A 12,658-nucleotide genomic window follows, 5' to 3' on the forward strand; every position below is an offset into this window, starting at 1 on the left:
TATAAGAGGCTACAGCCAGCAGACAGCTAATTTATCTTAGCTCGAAGACTAGGAACAAAGCAAAAACAACTAGTCTGGCTGTGTCCAAAGGTACAAAAAAAAAGATCCACCTAACCAGCAACACAAGCTCACTAATTAACATGTTCTCGTTGCATAGGCAAACAACAAAAATGCAAAGAAACGCAAGAAAGTCACAGCGTCCAGACGAGGTAGAGTCCAGCAAGTAATTAACCTCCATGAAACCACAACTTGATGAAACAAACATGAAACAAATGAGATATAACATGTTCACTAGTAAAAATGTAAGGGCTTTGGTACAGGTAGATTTCTTTAGTGACCACTGTGTAGGCTTTAGTGGCAACAAGCAGTATAGTTCCAGATTGCAATAACCTTGCATCACTCTCCTCTGACAAGCACAAAGCAGAGAGCACAGTGGCCGTGAAATGCATGAAAAACACAAGCCACCCTATCTGTTTGGTTTGCCCGTTCTGGGTTACTGTAGATGGGCTACTGATTCTGGACAGACAAAGCCAGGCTAGCTCTTTCCCTCTGCTTCCAGCCTCGCTCTCATGCTAAGTTAAGCTAACAATCTCCTCGACGTTGCTTCCCATCAAGCGTACAGGCATCAACATGGTATCACTCTTCTAATCTAATTCTTGGCAAGAAAGAAAATAAGTGCATTTTCTTAAATGTCAATAGGCCATATTCTTTAATCATGTTATCATTATTGTTAAAAATCATGCTCTTGATGTACAGTCAACATACAACCCAGATATATGGTACATTAATGTGGTTCTAACCGCTCGTCATTATGTGCACACACAGTGATATATGAGGTAGAATGAGGATTTGGAATCACATGTAATTTATTGTACCCAGAAACAACATATAATGATGTATCTGATCATTACTGCTGACAGCTCAGTCTCTTTATGCTTTGCCATGACAATCAAATACTAGTCCCGTACTTCATTACTTATTCAAATCCTCAGTCTTTCCACAGAGCTGAAACCTGCCGAAGCTACTGAAGACAGAGCAGTATGCCTGATGATGGCCTCATGTGCCTTAAACGTCAAGTCTCATTGCGGAGGGGAATTAGCGCTGGGTCTCGCTGTGTTGAGAAAGACTCTTCCTTATCAGGAGATGATGAAAGCATTAGGTATTTAACAGGACAGGGACCCTGCTGAGCAGAGTTAAACTTTAATCCTTTCTTCCAGTGGTTTATAAATTATACAAATTGCAGTGAATTGACAAACAAGCTGCTGTTTACCCTGATTGGGCTCAGACTAAATTCCCATTTACCCTTGAGATCAAAAAAAGTTGAAGTTCATTCAGTAGAATTAACATAGTATGTCAAAATGATGCAAAATATAAGTAATGCAAAACTTGTGTGCTGTAAATCTCCTTCTGTGATTTGCCTGTCACTATATAAGATAATGCTCTTTTCTCTGAATTTACAGAATGCATTCGAATTTTTAAGTTGCTGCAGCCTTCTCTAGAATACAGTATCCTACCTGTAGACCATGCTGGCAGTGGGTTGGATGGATGCTTGAAACAAATGGCTGTGTACATGAAGAAGCTCCTCCAAACTCTGCTGCTCTCGAGGTCTGCTGGCTTCAAAGCTTCCTGGAAGGCAGCTGGTGGGGCTTGAGGGCTGAACCCTGGTTCCTGCCCCCTGCCTCTGCTGGATGGAACTGGGGCAGCGATCCAGCCTCGGCCTCTGTCTGGACACGGGAATATCACTGCAGGCTGCCTTGAGATACATGTTTGGATCAACCGTGTCTCCCACAGGCTGATGGGACACTTTCCTTTGTTAGCAAATCCTTTTCAATATATTTAGTCATCCTGGGGAGAGAATCCGGCCTAAAAACATCTCCATGTAAGTACAATGCAATGCTGGTCATGCGGGACCGCAGAGGATATCCGTATTTGTTTGCTGAAGAGTTCTTGTCATGCCCAGGGCCAAGAGAGTGATTTAAAGTAATACCTCGACACAATATCTATAGATATATCAAAGTTGAACAAAGCCAAGACAGCCAGACATCCACAGATGTACACACAAAACAAAATTAACATACTAACATCAAAGCAAAACAGAGAGGGGGGCAGAAAAATCTCTGAGGGCCATACCTGTGATGTCAACTTTATTCTTAGATGATTGACAAATTAAAAGACAAAGGCAGCTTTTGTTTGAGCTCCCGGTGGCTCCAGTGAGAAAAGCCTGCTTGTCTGTGAGGCAAGCCGAACAAAGCCAGAGGGATATTTCTGTCTACTTGTCAGAAATATCTCCTTGATACATCTGTTGTGTGTACAGCCGATTCAAGTTGCAGCTGAGAACAAAATTTGATTCCACCTAGTCTTCTCTGGTAATGGTTCCTTAAAGTAAATGATTAAACAATGAATCTTTGTATTCATTCATTGTGAACTGATACCAGATTCCTCCTTGGCTCATGTCACAGATTGAGTCGACACATTTTGTGTAATATAACTGCAACCTCCGGCCTTAGTGGCTGCTTTTTAGAAAAAGCTATACACAAGACTTTAGGGCCATATCACAAGTTATTGTTACTGAATTATGTTTTCATTCTCCAAAAAGGCCTCATAGATCTGCAAGTTTTGGCCTTTCAACACGGTAAACTCAAGGCTTTCTATGATAACATGTTTCTATTTTATCAGAGAGAAAGATTTCTTAGTGATTATGTCGCATATTGCTGTCACATATGACCAAAGGCCCTGTTACTGAAATGTATTTGCCTTTCTCGGAGCTCTTTGTGCTCCTTGTTTAAAATTTATTCTTATTACTAATAATACATATTTTAAACTGCTTTGACAAACAGTAAAAGATTGTATATTTTATTCGCTCCACATCAGGCTACTTATTGTTTGGTTGTCTGCACAATTTGGGGGCAAGGGCTTGCTAGAAGTAATTTAGAGAGGTAAAAAAAAAAAATCCAGTGACCCTAATGTAATACATTAGTGGAAAGAGCATGTCCAATCAGTATATGTGAAGTATGGGTACCTTCTTCTCTCTCAGTCCGTTGTACCTGCCTGCCCTCTTGTGAACAGAGAGGATACAGCAGCCAGATCCAAGGAAAAATTCAGTTTTACATTCTCACAGTATCAAGCCTGAAGTCTTTGTACATTTTGTGCTTTGCTCATGCAGAAAAGGAACACACAGCTTGGCAGAAGAAGCCATGAAGATGGAAGTGGACGCACACACGTTGACACACACACAAACACCAACCAACAACAACGCACATCGTTCATTCACAGGTCTAAGTGTATGAGTATATGGAGGTAAGATGTTGGATGAATGTGTGGGAGCTGAGAGCACCTCTGTGTGTCTGCTGTGTCCTCCCACTCAGTGTGCAATGTGAGAGGCAGACGCAGAGCATTTAGTCTATTTCAGTCCCTGGATATGTGAGGTCTTTTCTTCACTGTTCCCTCCAAGACCAGAGTGACTCATCCACACTTGTACACAATCTGACTCCTGCAGGCAGCAAGGCAACGCTGCTGGAGAAATCAGACCCTCAAAGCGGAAGCCACTGTGGTCAATCACATGCAGATATCTCAACGTACTCTCAAAGATCGGCATTATTGCTGTTGAGTCTTGGTTTGCAGTAAACATTTATTTATGTAATATATTTTGTGCTCTCTAATTTAGCCAATTGTTTTGCTTTATGTTGTTCTTTTTTACATCATTAAATTAAAGGCGTATTAGATGTAAAGGCAACATAAATAATATCCTCTTTATGTTTATGCTTTTTTAAGGGAGAAAAACCTAGACCAAGTTAACAAATATAAATGTAGCCCTGGCTAAAATACTTTTAGACTTCAAGATGAAGATAATTCATGTAGTCATCAGAAAGTAAACAGTTTAAGAAAGAGAGGTTTAACATGTTTAAATATGGTTAAAAACATGGATATAAATATTGTTTAAAATGTAAATGGAAGGTTAAAATGTGTTAAAATATAAGATGTATAATCTTTACAGTTCAGAGGTCAAAGGATGGAGTTCATTTTAATTAGCATAGTTTGTTTTATATGTATCTGTATTGTGTATTCAGCCTTACAGCCTAACTTGGTTCATGCCTGATATCCAAGTCTTTGTGTTCTTTATTGTAATTCGACTGTCCTGAATTAAACAGCCAACCAAATTATATTCTCAGGTAGAAGGGTGGGGTTGGTGTTTGTGGAGAAATGCAGAAGCTGTCTATCACCGTTGAGTGAACTGTGAATTGTACGAGAGCAATAATGTTCATAACTTCATGGTTGACGACCAGTTTATCCTAAGGGTTTGAACTTTTGTCATCAACAACAGGTAAAATATGAGTTTGTGAACTTTTTCCCGTACTGTGACTTATTGTTACAGTGTAAAAAACGAGATTAGCGATTAGCTTTGCTTTCATATTGTTAGCTTTGCCATGAAACAGCATGTGGACTTGTTGCTTAGCGGTTTATCTGATTCAGGAGACGGACATTTGTGACTGTAAGTGAGGAGTGGGAAAGCTCTTTTGGACCACTGTGTTTTCCTCCTGCTTGCTGTTTCTTCTTTGCTCTGCGGGGTTTCCAGCAGCGCGCCTTTGCTCATCTACCCCCTGACCATTCCCGGGTTTTTTTGAGTACTGATACACTTGCACGTGCCTTTTTATTTTGATTGCTTGTTTGAACAAGTGAAGCGGCCATTACAGTTTTTAGGCCTCAACGCTCCCAAGCCACGATTCAGGCCTGCAACTGTTTGGTTTACATTTTGGTTTATGTTGCAACTTGAGTGTGTGTGTATGTGTGTGGGAGTGTGGACCCACAATATGAAGTTAAAGTTTACATGTATGTACATGTAAACATGAGCACATTTCCCCCATTTTAGCCTCACTCCACTGGCTGCCAATTCAATTTAGGATCCATTTTAAAATTCTTTTATTTGCTTTTAAATCCCTAAATGGTCTTGCCCCGCCCTACCTATCTGAGCTTCTACACCCCTATATACCCGTCCGCCCCCTCAGGTCAGATGATCAGCTGCTCCTGAGTGTGCCTAAAACTAAGCGGAAGCTCAGAGGGGACCGTGCCTTTGCTGTGTCTGCTCCTAAATTATGGAATGATCTGCCTCTGCACATTAAACAGGCCTCTTCTCTGTCTGTTTTTAAAACCGGTCTTAAAACCCATCTCTTCTCTGTGGCCTTTGACACCTAGTAAGATGTCGACTTTATTTACTTGATTTATTTTTTGTATTTGTTATTTTTACTTTTTGATTGCTTGTTATTGCATGGTTATTATTTTTATTTATGTCTTTTCATTTTATTGTTGTATTATATGTTATTTTGCGCCTCATGTGAGCTGTTATGTCTTTTATTTATGATGTCTTATTTATTCTCCTGTACAGCACTTTGGTCAACTTTGGTTGTTTTAAAGTGCTTAACAAATAAAGTTGGATTGGATTGGATTGGATGTTAAAGATGCTATGCACTTAAGATATTAGAGTAGATTAAAGGGTTAAAGTCTTTAAGGTATTAGGAGGATACTGTTTTGTGTTTTTTAATATGGGGTATTATTTGTGTTGACATATTTTCATGATTTACCTGAAGTATTATTTTGTTTAATAATAAATGACTAAATGTTGACATATTGCATTTAAAGCACATGTGTTGTGTCGTATAATATCCTAAATAATACATATTTTGGGTTAATGCTTTTTGAGTGAATACAGGTTATTTGGTATTTTAGTTGAAGAGTTAAAAGGGAAATAAGGTCATAAGAGTTATATTATTTTGTAGGTACAGGTAATAGATTACTTAAACTTAAACCGTACCCAGGACCCCGCCCAGAGTACTATTACACGCAGCAGATAAATATAATCGACATAGCTACATGGGACGGGTGTTACATAAAAATTAAAAAATAAAACGTTTTTCACCTTTAGGTCCTCTATTTGGAAGAATATTTCCTTCTTCGTCTGATATATAAAGCAGAGAGTGGAGAGCTGATTAAGACAAACAGAAGCAACCTAAAGATGAAGACCTCAGTGGCTGTGTTGACCTTATCCCTCCTCTGCCTTTGTGTGGCTGAGGTCCGAGGTAAGAAACATTTCTTCTGTTTTTGCGTGTGTATTTTTTTCAATGTTTTCAGGGAGTTTCAGTTTTAAATACCATTATAAAACCCTTCTATTTTCATGTAACCTCTCAAGGTGTCCAGGTGGCATTTAAAGCAGCTCAGGGCATTGTTGGATATATTGGACCATATAACACTGAGATCACACTAGCCTACAAGACAGTCCTCTCAAACACAGGCACATACAACCCTGCAACAGGTAAACTGGATGAAACCTCTCAAGGTGTCCAGGTGGCATTTGGAGTAAACTGGATGAAATACTTTTATTTTAACACTGGCAGTTGTGAACTTTCATACATTTAGCACTGTCGAGTTTCACTGTAGCAAACATGTTCCTGCATCATGTCTTATCTTTTTTGTGTCCTCGTATATTTTGTTTGTTTTATTAACTTGTTTTTCTGTTCAAGTTTATCTTAGAGCTATCATAAAGCACCGCCGCTGAAGTTATAAAATAATTAATGGTCAAGTTCAGAGAACAAAGGTTCATTTTGTTTATCAAGACCAATAACATAATGTATGCGGAAGAAGAAATATAATACACCTCCATAAATGTTAAACAATGTTAAACCAAATATGAACACAATCTTACTCCTCAGACATTACAAATATAAAACATAACCGAGGCCTCTGAGGCAGAGACTCCGTCTTTAACACAACAAACATTAAGAACCCTCTTACGCTGTTGGTCGACATTTAACACCAACTGAGCTAGATGCATGCAGCAAAGGGCTGCAGGTTGGACTCAAGCCCTGGCTGCTGCGTATATGGGTCGCCAGCTCTACTGACTGAGCTAACCGGGTGCCCCAGGATTAATGCATTTTTTTAAAATGTATACTCATAGTCATAGACAATGACCTATGATCCCCAGAAGAGCAAAGGGCGTAAGTTAAGTAAGCCAAGGATCAATGAATTGTTAATATAAGTCTTTTTATGGGAATTGTTGACATTAAGACAGATTTAGAAATATCCAGCCAGCCTTATCTTTTAAGTAAAGAAGATAGACAATTGTAAATAATTACCAGGGATTTTGTTGACAAAGGGTATAATTAAAGAAACCTTTGGCCAGTTATAAAACCATCATATCCCTGATACAAATGTTTTCAAACAGATCAAAAGATATCAGCCTTTTGTTTTTTCAATTCAAGGGTATTTCCTTCTTCATCTGGTATATAAAGCAGAGATGGAGAGCTGATTAAGACAAACAGAAAAAACGAGAGATGAAGACCTCAGTGGCTGTGTTGACTTTATCCCTCCTCTGCCTTTGTGTGGCCGAGGTCCGAGGTAAGAAACACAACTATGCTAGTTTTTTTTTCTTCTGTTTTTGCGTGTGTATCTTTTTCAATGTTTTCAGGGAGTTTCAGTTTTAAATACCATTATAAAACCCTTCTATTTTCATGTAACCTCTCAAGGTGTCCAGGTGGCATTTGGAGCAGCTCTGGGCAGAGTTGGACATATTGGACCATATAACACTGAGATCACACTGGCCTACAAGACAGTCCTCTCAAACACAGGCACATACAACCCTGCAACAGGTAAACTTAAACTGATATGTCTTCATAGATATATTGATCCATCTGTATAAAATGGAAATCACAACAACTACTGTACTTAAAGAGGTATGATACAATTCTCTCATCATCCGTAGGTATTTTTACCGCTCCGGTCAGAGGATACTACTACTTCAGCTTCTCCGGCCATAATGTTTCAAATAGACCAATGGGGCTGCGACTGATGAAGAATGGAGTGCAGATTGTGACTGTGTACAACCATGTTGCTGGAAATCGCTATGAGACAGCAACCAATGGCATGGTTGTACATCTTAATGTGGGTGACCACGTGTACATGAGACTCAGAGCAAACACCTGGATTTTTGATAATGACAATAACCACAGCACCTTTGCTGGCTTTTTGTTATCCGCTCGTTAAGTGGATCAAAGATTAAATTAGCAAGAAACAGACAGTTTTAAAAACTAGAAATGGAAAGTGGTTATGTTACAATAAACTAATCAAATAATCAATAGGACACTCTTTTTCAGGATGACAATAACTTTTTGTTCTGCGTGTTTGTTTTTTTGACCACAATATATATAGATAGCTGTTACGTTGGCTTATAAGGTTGCTGTGTACCTGATGAGATTAAGTCCAACATTCCATTAATTTTTAGTTTAAGGGTTTCCAACAACCAGAGGGAAAAATGTCTGGATCTATAGCAGCTAGATCTTTGACTGTGGTCATCAGCCGGTCTGTAATTTTCTCTGTTAGCTGTTGGTGCTGGACAGATAGTGTAGAGTGGATTAAAACACTTTATCCTATAATTGTTGACGATAGCAGCTCAAGAAATCTGAATCAATCCCTGTCATGATTTTGAAAATTTAAACGTGTTTATTCATTGATATTATCTTTGTCTTTATAATGTTATTTATATCAATAAAGCTCCAAGAACCGATGGAATTTTAATCAAACTTTTCAAAATCAAAATTAAAAAAAAAAAAACTTGCACACAAGTGGCACAGGTGGTTATTTTCAACTGGATGAAATACTTTTATTTTAACACTGGCAGTTGTGAACTTTCATACATTTAGCACTGTCGAGTTTCACTGTAGCAAACATGTTCCTGCATCATGTCTCATCTTTTTTGTGTCCTCGTATATTTTGTTTGTTTTATTAACTTGTTTTTCTGTTCGACCTAATCTCAGAGCTACCATAAAGCACCACAACTAAAGTTATAAAAGTTCAGAAAACAATGGGTAATTTTATTTAACAAGACCAATAATATAATGAACGCGGAAGAAGAAATATAATACACCTCCAAATGTCAAACAATGTTAAACCAAATATGAACACAATCTTACACCTCAGACATTACAGATACAAAACATAACTGAGGCCTCTGAGGCAGGGACTCCGTCTTTAACACAACAAACATTAAGAACCCTCTTACGCTGTTGGTCGACATTTAACACAAACTGAGCTAGATGAAACACTTTGTCTGTAAACCGGTACTGAAGCATACATTCATCAGATATAGAAACTGATTCAGGACATTCTGCAGACATTTTGAGGAAACATCTATATCTGATAAGATTGAACAATAGAACAAAAAGTGCATTTCATTTCGACCTCTCACAGATCACACGTGACACGCTCCAAACTGTTCCGGTTGCATCAGGTGAAATCAGGTTTTGGCTGCAAAGAGGGTTAAGTATCTGCACGGCTGATGAGGAAATGAGATGCAGGTGAGGAGGTGAGCAGGGATGGCCAACTGAGGAACAGGTGTATAAATGGGTGGGGCAGTCAGGTGGTGTGAGGAGGAGGAAATGTCTGAAGGCATCTGGTGGACAGATGGAAAATGGCAATGAAAGGGCCTGATGAAGCAGGGAAGTGGTAGAGGTGGGACAGAGAGAAATACTGCGATTCCGCCTTGAAAAAACGCAGAAGAACTGGCATTTCCTAATCATTTAAATGTGCTACAATCGAGACATAATTGAAGTAAACAACTGAGAAAGTCTGCTTTATCATTGTGAACCCGACTATGTTGCCTAACATTAAAACATTTCTGTTCTCTTATTTCCCTGTCTGTTCTCCTGCACATTCAAGAGGAGAAGGATTTTTTCACAGAGTCAGGCCAGCTGTTTCCCTCCTGTTTCTAACATTTGTGGTTAACCATCTGCTGGCTATAGGCTTATATTCATCAAGTGGTATCAACATCTGCATTTAACTCTCTGCAAGTAAGCGTTAAAGTAACGACATGAGAGCGGTGTAAATCTTAGGATCTAACTTCCAAAAGTTTTGCAATTTCAAAAATTCCATATGTTTACCAGCAAAAGTCCAGCTATGAGTAAGCTATGAGCAGCTGTAATGGTGTGACGTCTCAAGTGTTTCTTGTTCGTCACTGTACCTTCTTCCTCTCTCCTCTGCAATCACAGACTCTGTTATTGCAAAACCCTACATACAAGACACAAGATGGAAGATCACTTTCTAACTTCCACTTTTTCTCACATGGTAAACCCATTCTTGCAGCTGGGGTCAGAGCTTGTGTGTTGTCAGCTGTTGCACTGGTCTTGAGTTCCAGTGGTTCAGAGGTTTAACAATAATAAATGCATGAAAAGCCCTTCAACAGTTGGGAGGTGTTTTAGAAAGACGTGGCAGAATTTTTAGGGAAAATTAGATGATTTCTTAGAATGCCACCATTTGTTTCTCTGGGTCTCTAACAGCCAGCCATGTCAACTGCTGTAAATTAGTGTCATATGATCCAGCTGGCTTCTTTGCTCAAATCATATCACGTGGAGCCATTGCATGCACAAGAGCCACACAAGTGAAATCTTTTCATCATTTTCCCTCCCTGCCGCCCCCCGCCTTCATTTTCTATCAAACGGTTCATTCTTACTTTGATATTTTTTGTGTGCGAGATTTGGCTCAAGTGGAAAAGAGAAAAGGCCTTACTTCTCGGAGCATTACCCAACTGGGGTCATGTCCTGTGTCATGGGCAACTGAGGGAGGACAGGTTGTGACAATGCAAATCATTTATTTCTAAATGGTTAAGAGGATCTGTGTGTCTGTTTCAACATTTCACAGATCTGAGGTGAAGTTACCGCAACACAGGAAGCACTCTATCATCCACCCTTCCTTTCCTCCATACACCAAACGAAGCCCAACATATCAGTAAGCTTAGGTCAATAGATTTGCATGCAACAAAATGCTAAAGCAGGTTGTAGTCATAGAAGCTTTAGACTGAACCACTTAAATGTTGCAGACATACACTGAGTTGAAAATCGCTTTTTATCTTATATGTATTGCACATGTTGCCATGCAGGTTGTGAAATGCAGAATGATCAGTAGGGCTTGTGTAATATTGCAGCAAGCTGAACATGGTTTCAGATTATAGGCAAACCTCCAGCTCCAGAGATGTAATGGATGTATTTCAACGCGCCACTACTGTGATGTCTGTAGATGTAGAGAAAAACATCCTTACTATATATGTATATGTGAGGATTAATGGATTCATTCAGCATGGTGACGCACCTGACAGGTCATATGACTAAAGCCCTGCAGGCATGGAACCAATATGAAATACATTACATTACATAGATTATGTAATACCACTATTAGCCTGTTTTTTTCTTGAATTCAGTCCTGAAAGCAGTCAATAATTCTTCTTCAGGATCTTCTTTGGTATCTGTGTTTAAAGCTCTTATTAAATTGTTTATACTGATCAACGTGTATGTAGCATTTTACAGTTGTAGCTGGTTAAGGAGGAGTTCATTTTAACTACTTTATATAAAGTTAGGTAGTTTTAATGACAAGAGGCCCCTGGACACTACCTTTTTTTTTTATAGGGTTACTGGCAAAACAGGTTGAGAATCACAGACCTGATATTCAACAATACACTGTGTTTTGAAAGATGTTTTAATGTCTTTTTTTAATGTAAAATCTCTCAATCAGAATAAACATTTACTCCAGCTGTCAAATAAATGTACTAGAGTACAATATTAATGATATTAATTCATCAATATATCCTTTGAAACATACTGGTGTTGAAGTTAAGTAGCATAAAATAAAAATACTCAAGTAAAGTACAAGATACTCAGAACTGTACTTTCCAGTGGTAGGCCTGCTGTTGCTCATTCAGTTATGTAGGAGCACAGCAAACACATGTAACCACAAGGATAAAAAATCAGTAGTTAAAGTAATGAAATCAGTATTCGAGTTGTGAAGTACTGCGAAGTGCTTTAGAGTTTCTATCATAGATTACTATGCACTGACAGCTACTGCAGAGAAACCAGACTTTGCTGGGCTCATTGAAGCGACCTTTTCTTTACATTGAACCTGAACAGCGTGAGCATGCCCCTTAGATTGAATTTGGTAATCTGACCTTGAATCTCTGTGGTTAGGGGGGGGGTACTCATTGGCCAGTCTGAGGAGTGGCCTACCAAATAGCAGTCTACAGTATGTACGGCTGATTGAACTTGGCTGCAGACACAAAAAGCACTCTCTGTCCTCCACTCCGCAGCCTAGAAAACATGCGGCGGGAAGAAGGGAAACGGCTCTCCCCAGCTAAACACTCTTACTGGAAACTCTACCCACTACCCAAACAACTGGACTGAGAAGTAATTTTTTTTTTTATTAATGTGGGGCACGATGACCATGATCACTTACTTATTAATAAGACTCACTAGGTATTGAAGGCTACTCATCCGCATAAGAACATTTAAAAAGATTTAAACAAGATATGGCACGTATTCCCGCAGGATATCTGACTACCAAGAAATGCCACAGCTTGTCTGACACAGTGGAAGGACCGCAAACAATCATTTTCATTGTCAATTGATCTGTTTTTTGTATTTACTGATTAGTGTATAAATTGACCGAAATGGATAAGAAATATGCATCACAAGCGCTCAGAGCCCGAAGCGACGTTTTTAAATTACTTGTTTTGTGTGACCAAGGATGCAAAATATCCCAAGATATTCAATTTGTAAAGCTATAAAACATAGAAAAAGCAGCAAATCATCACATTGGTGAAGCTGGAACTACAAAATGTTTGGAGTTTTTC

General features: G+C 38.9%; 2 protein-coding genes across 3 annotated transcripts in view; one reads left to right on the top strand and one right to left on the bottom strand.

The window, feature by feature from the left end:
* Positions 1–1,787, bottom strand: part of kcnab1b (potassium voltage-gated channel subfamily A regulatory beta subunit 1b) — a 39,034-nt gene extending 37,247 nt beyond the window's left edge. Inside the window, exon 1 of one of the 2 annotated variants that reach the window (XM_051406846.1) lies at positions 1,515–1,787. In XM_051406846.1, coding sequence (XP_051262806.1) covers positions 1,515–1,765 — 251 coding nt within the window. In that variant the 5' untranslated portion in view covers positions 1,766–1,787. The remainder of the gene's footprint in view (positions 1–1,514) is intronic. The other variant, XM_051406870.1, reaches the window with a different exon arrangement.
* LOC127367216 (complement C1q-like protein 2) lies at positions 1,763–8,707 on the top strand. The gene is made up of 5 exons (XM_051406893.1): positions 1,763–1,879; positions 3,164–3,297; positions 5,918–6,071; positions 6,182–6,304; positions 7,751–8,707. The coding sequence occupies exons 2-5, from the start codon at positions 3,292–3,294 to the stop codon at positions 8,029–8,031; spliced, it is 564 nt and encodes a 187-aa protein (XP_051262853.1). The 5' UTR covers positions 1,763–1,879; positions 3,164–3,291; the 3' UTR covers positions 8,032–8,707.
* The last annotated feature ends 3,951 nt before the right edge of the window (positions 8,708–12,658 follow it).

This window comes from Dicentrarchus labrax, unplaced genomic scaffold, assembly GCF_905237075.1.
Source record: "Dicentrarchus labrax unplaced genomic scaffold, dlabrax2021, whole genome shotgun sequence".
Taxonomy (NCBI): domain Eukaryota; kingdom Metazoa; phylum Chordata; class Actinopteri; family Moronidae; genus Dicentrarchus; species Dicentrarchus labrax.

Excerpts from the sequence above, each read along its gene's own strand:
- LOC127367216 (XM_051406893.1), top strand. Across the intron at positions 6,072-6,181 it reads TTGTGTGGCTGAGGTCCGAG|GTGTCCAGGTGGCATTTAAA; the intron begins GTAAGAAACATT and ends TAACCTCTCAAG. Across the intron at positions 6,305-7,750 it reads CACATACAACCCTGCAACAG|GTATTTTTACCGCTCCGGTC; the intron begins GTAAACTGGATG and ends CATCATCCGTAG.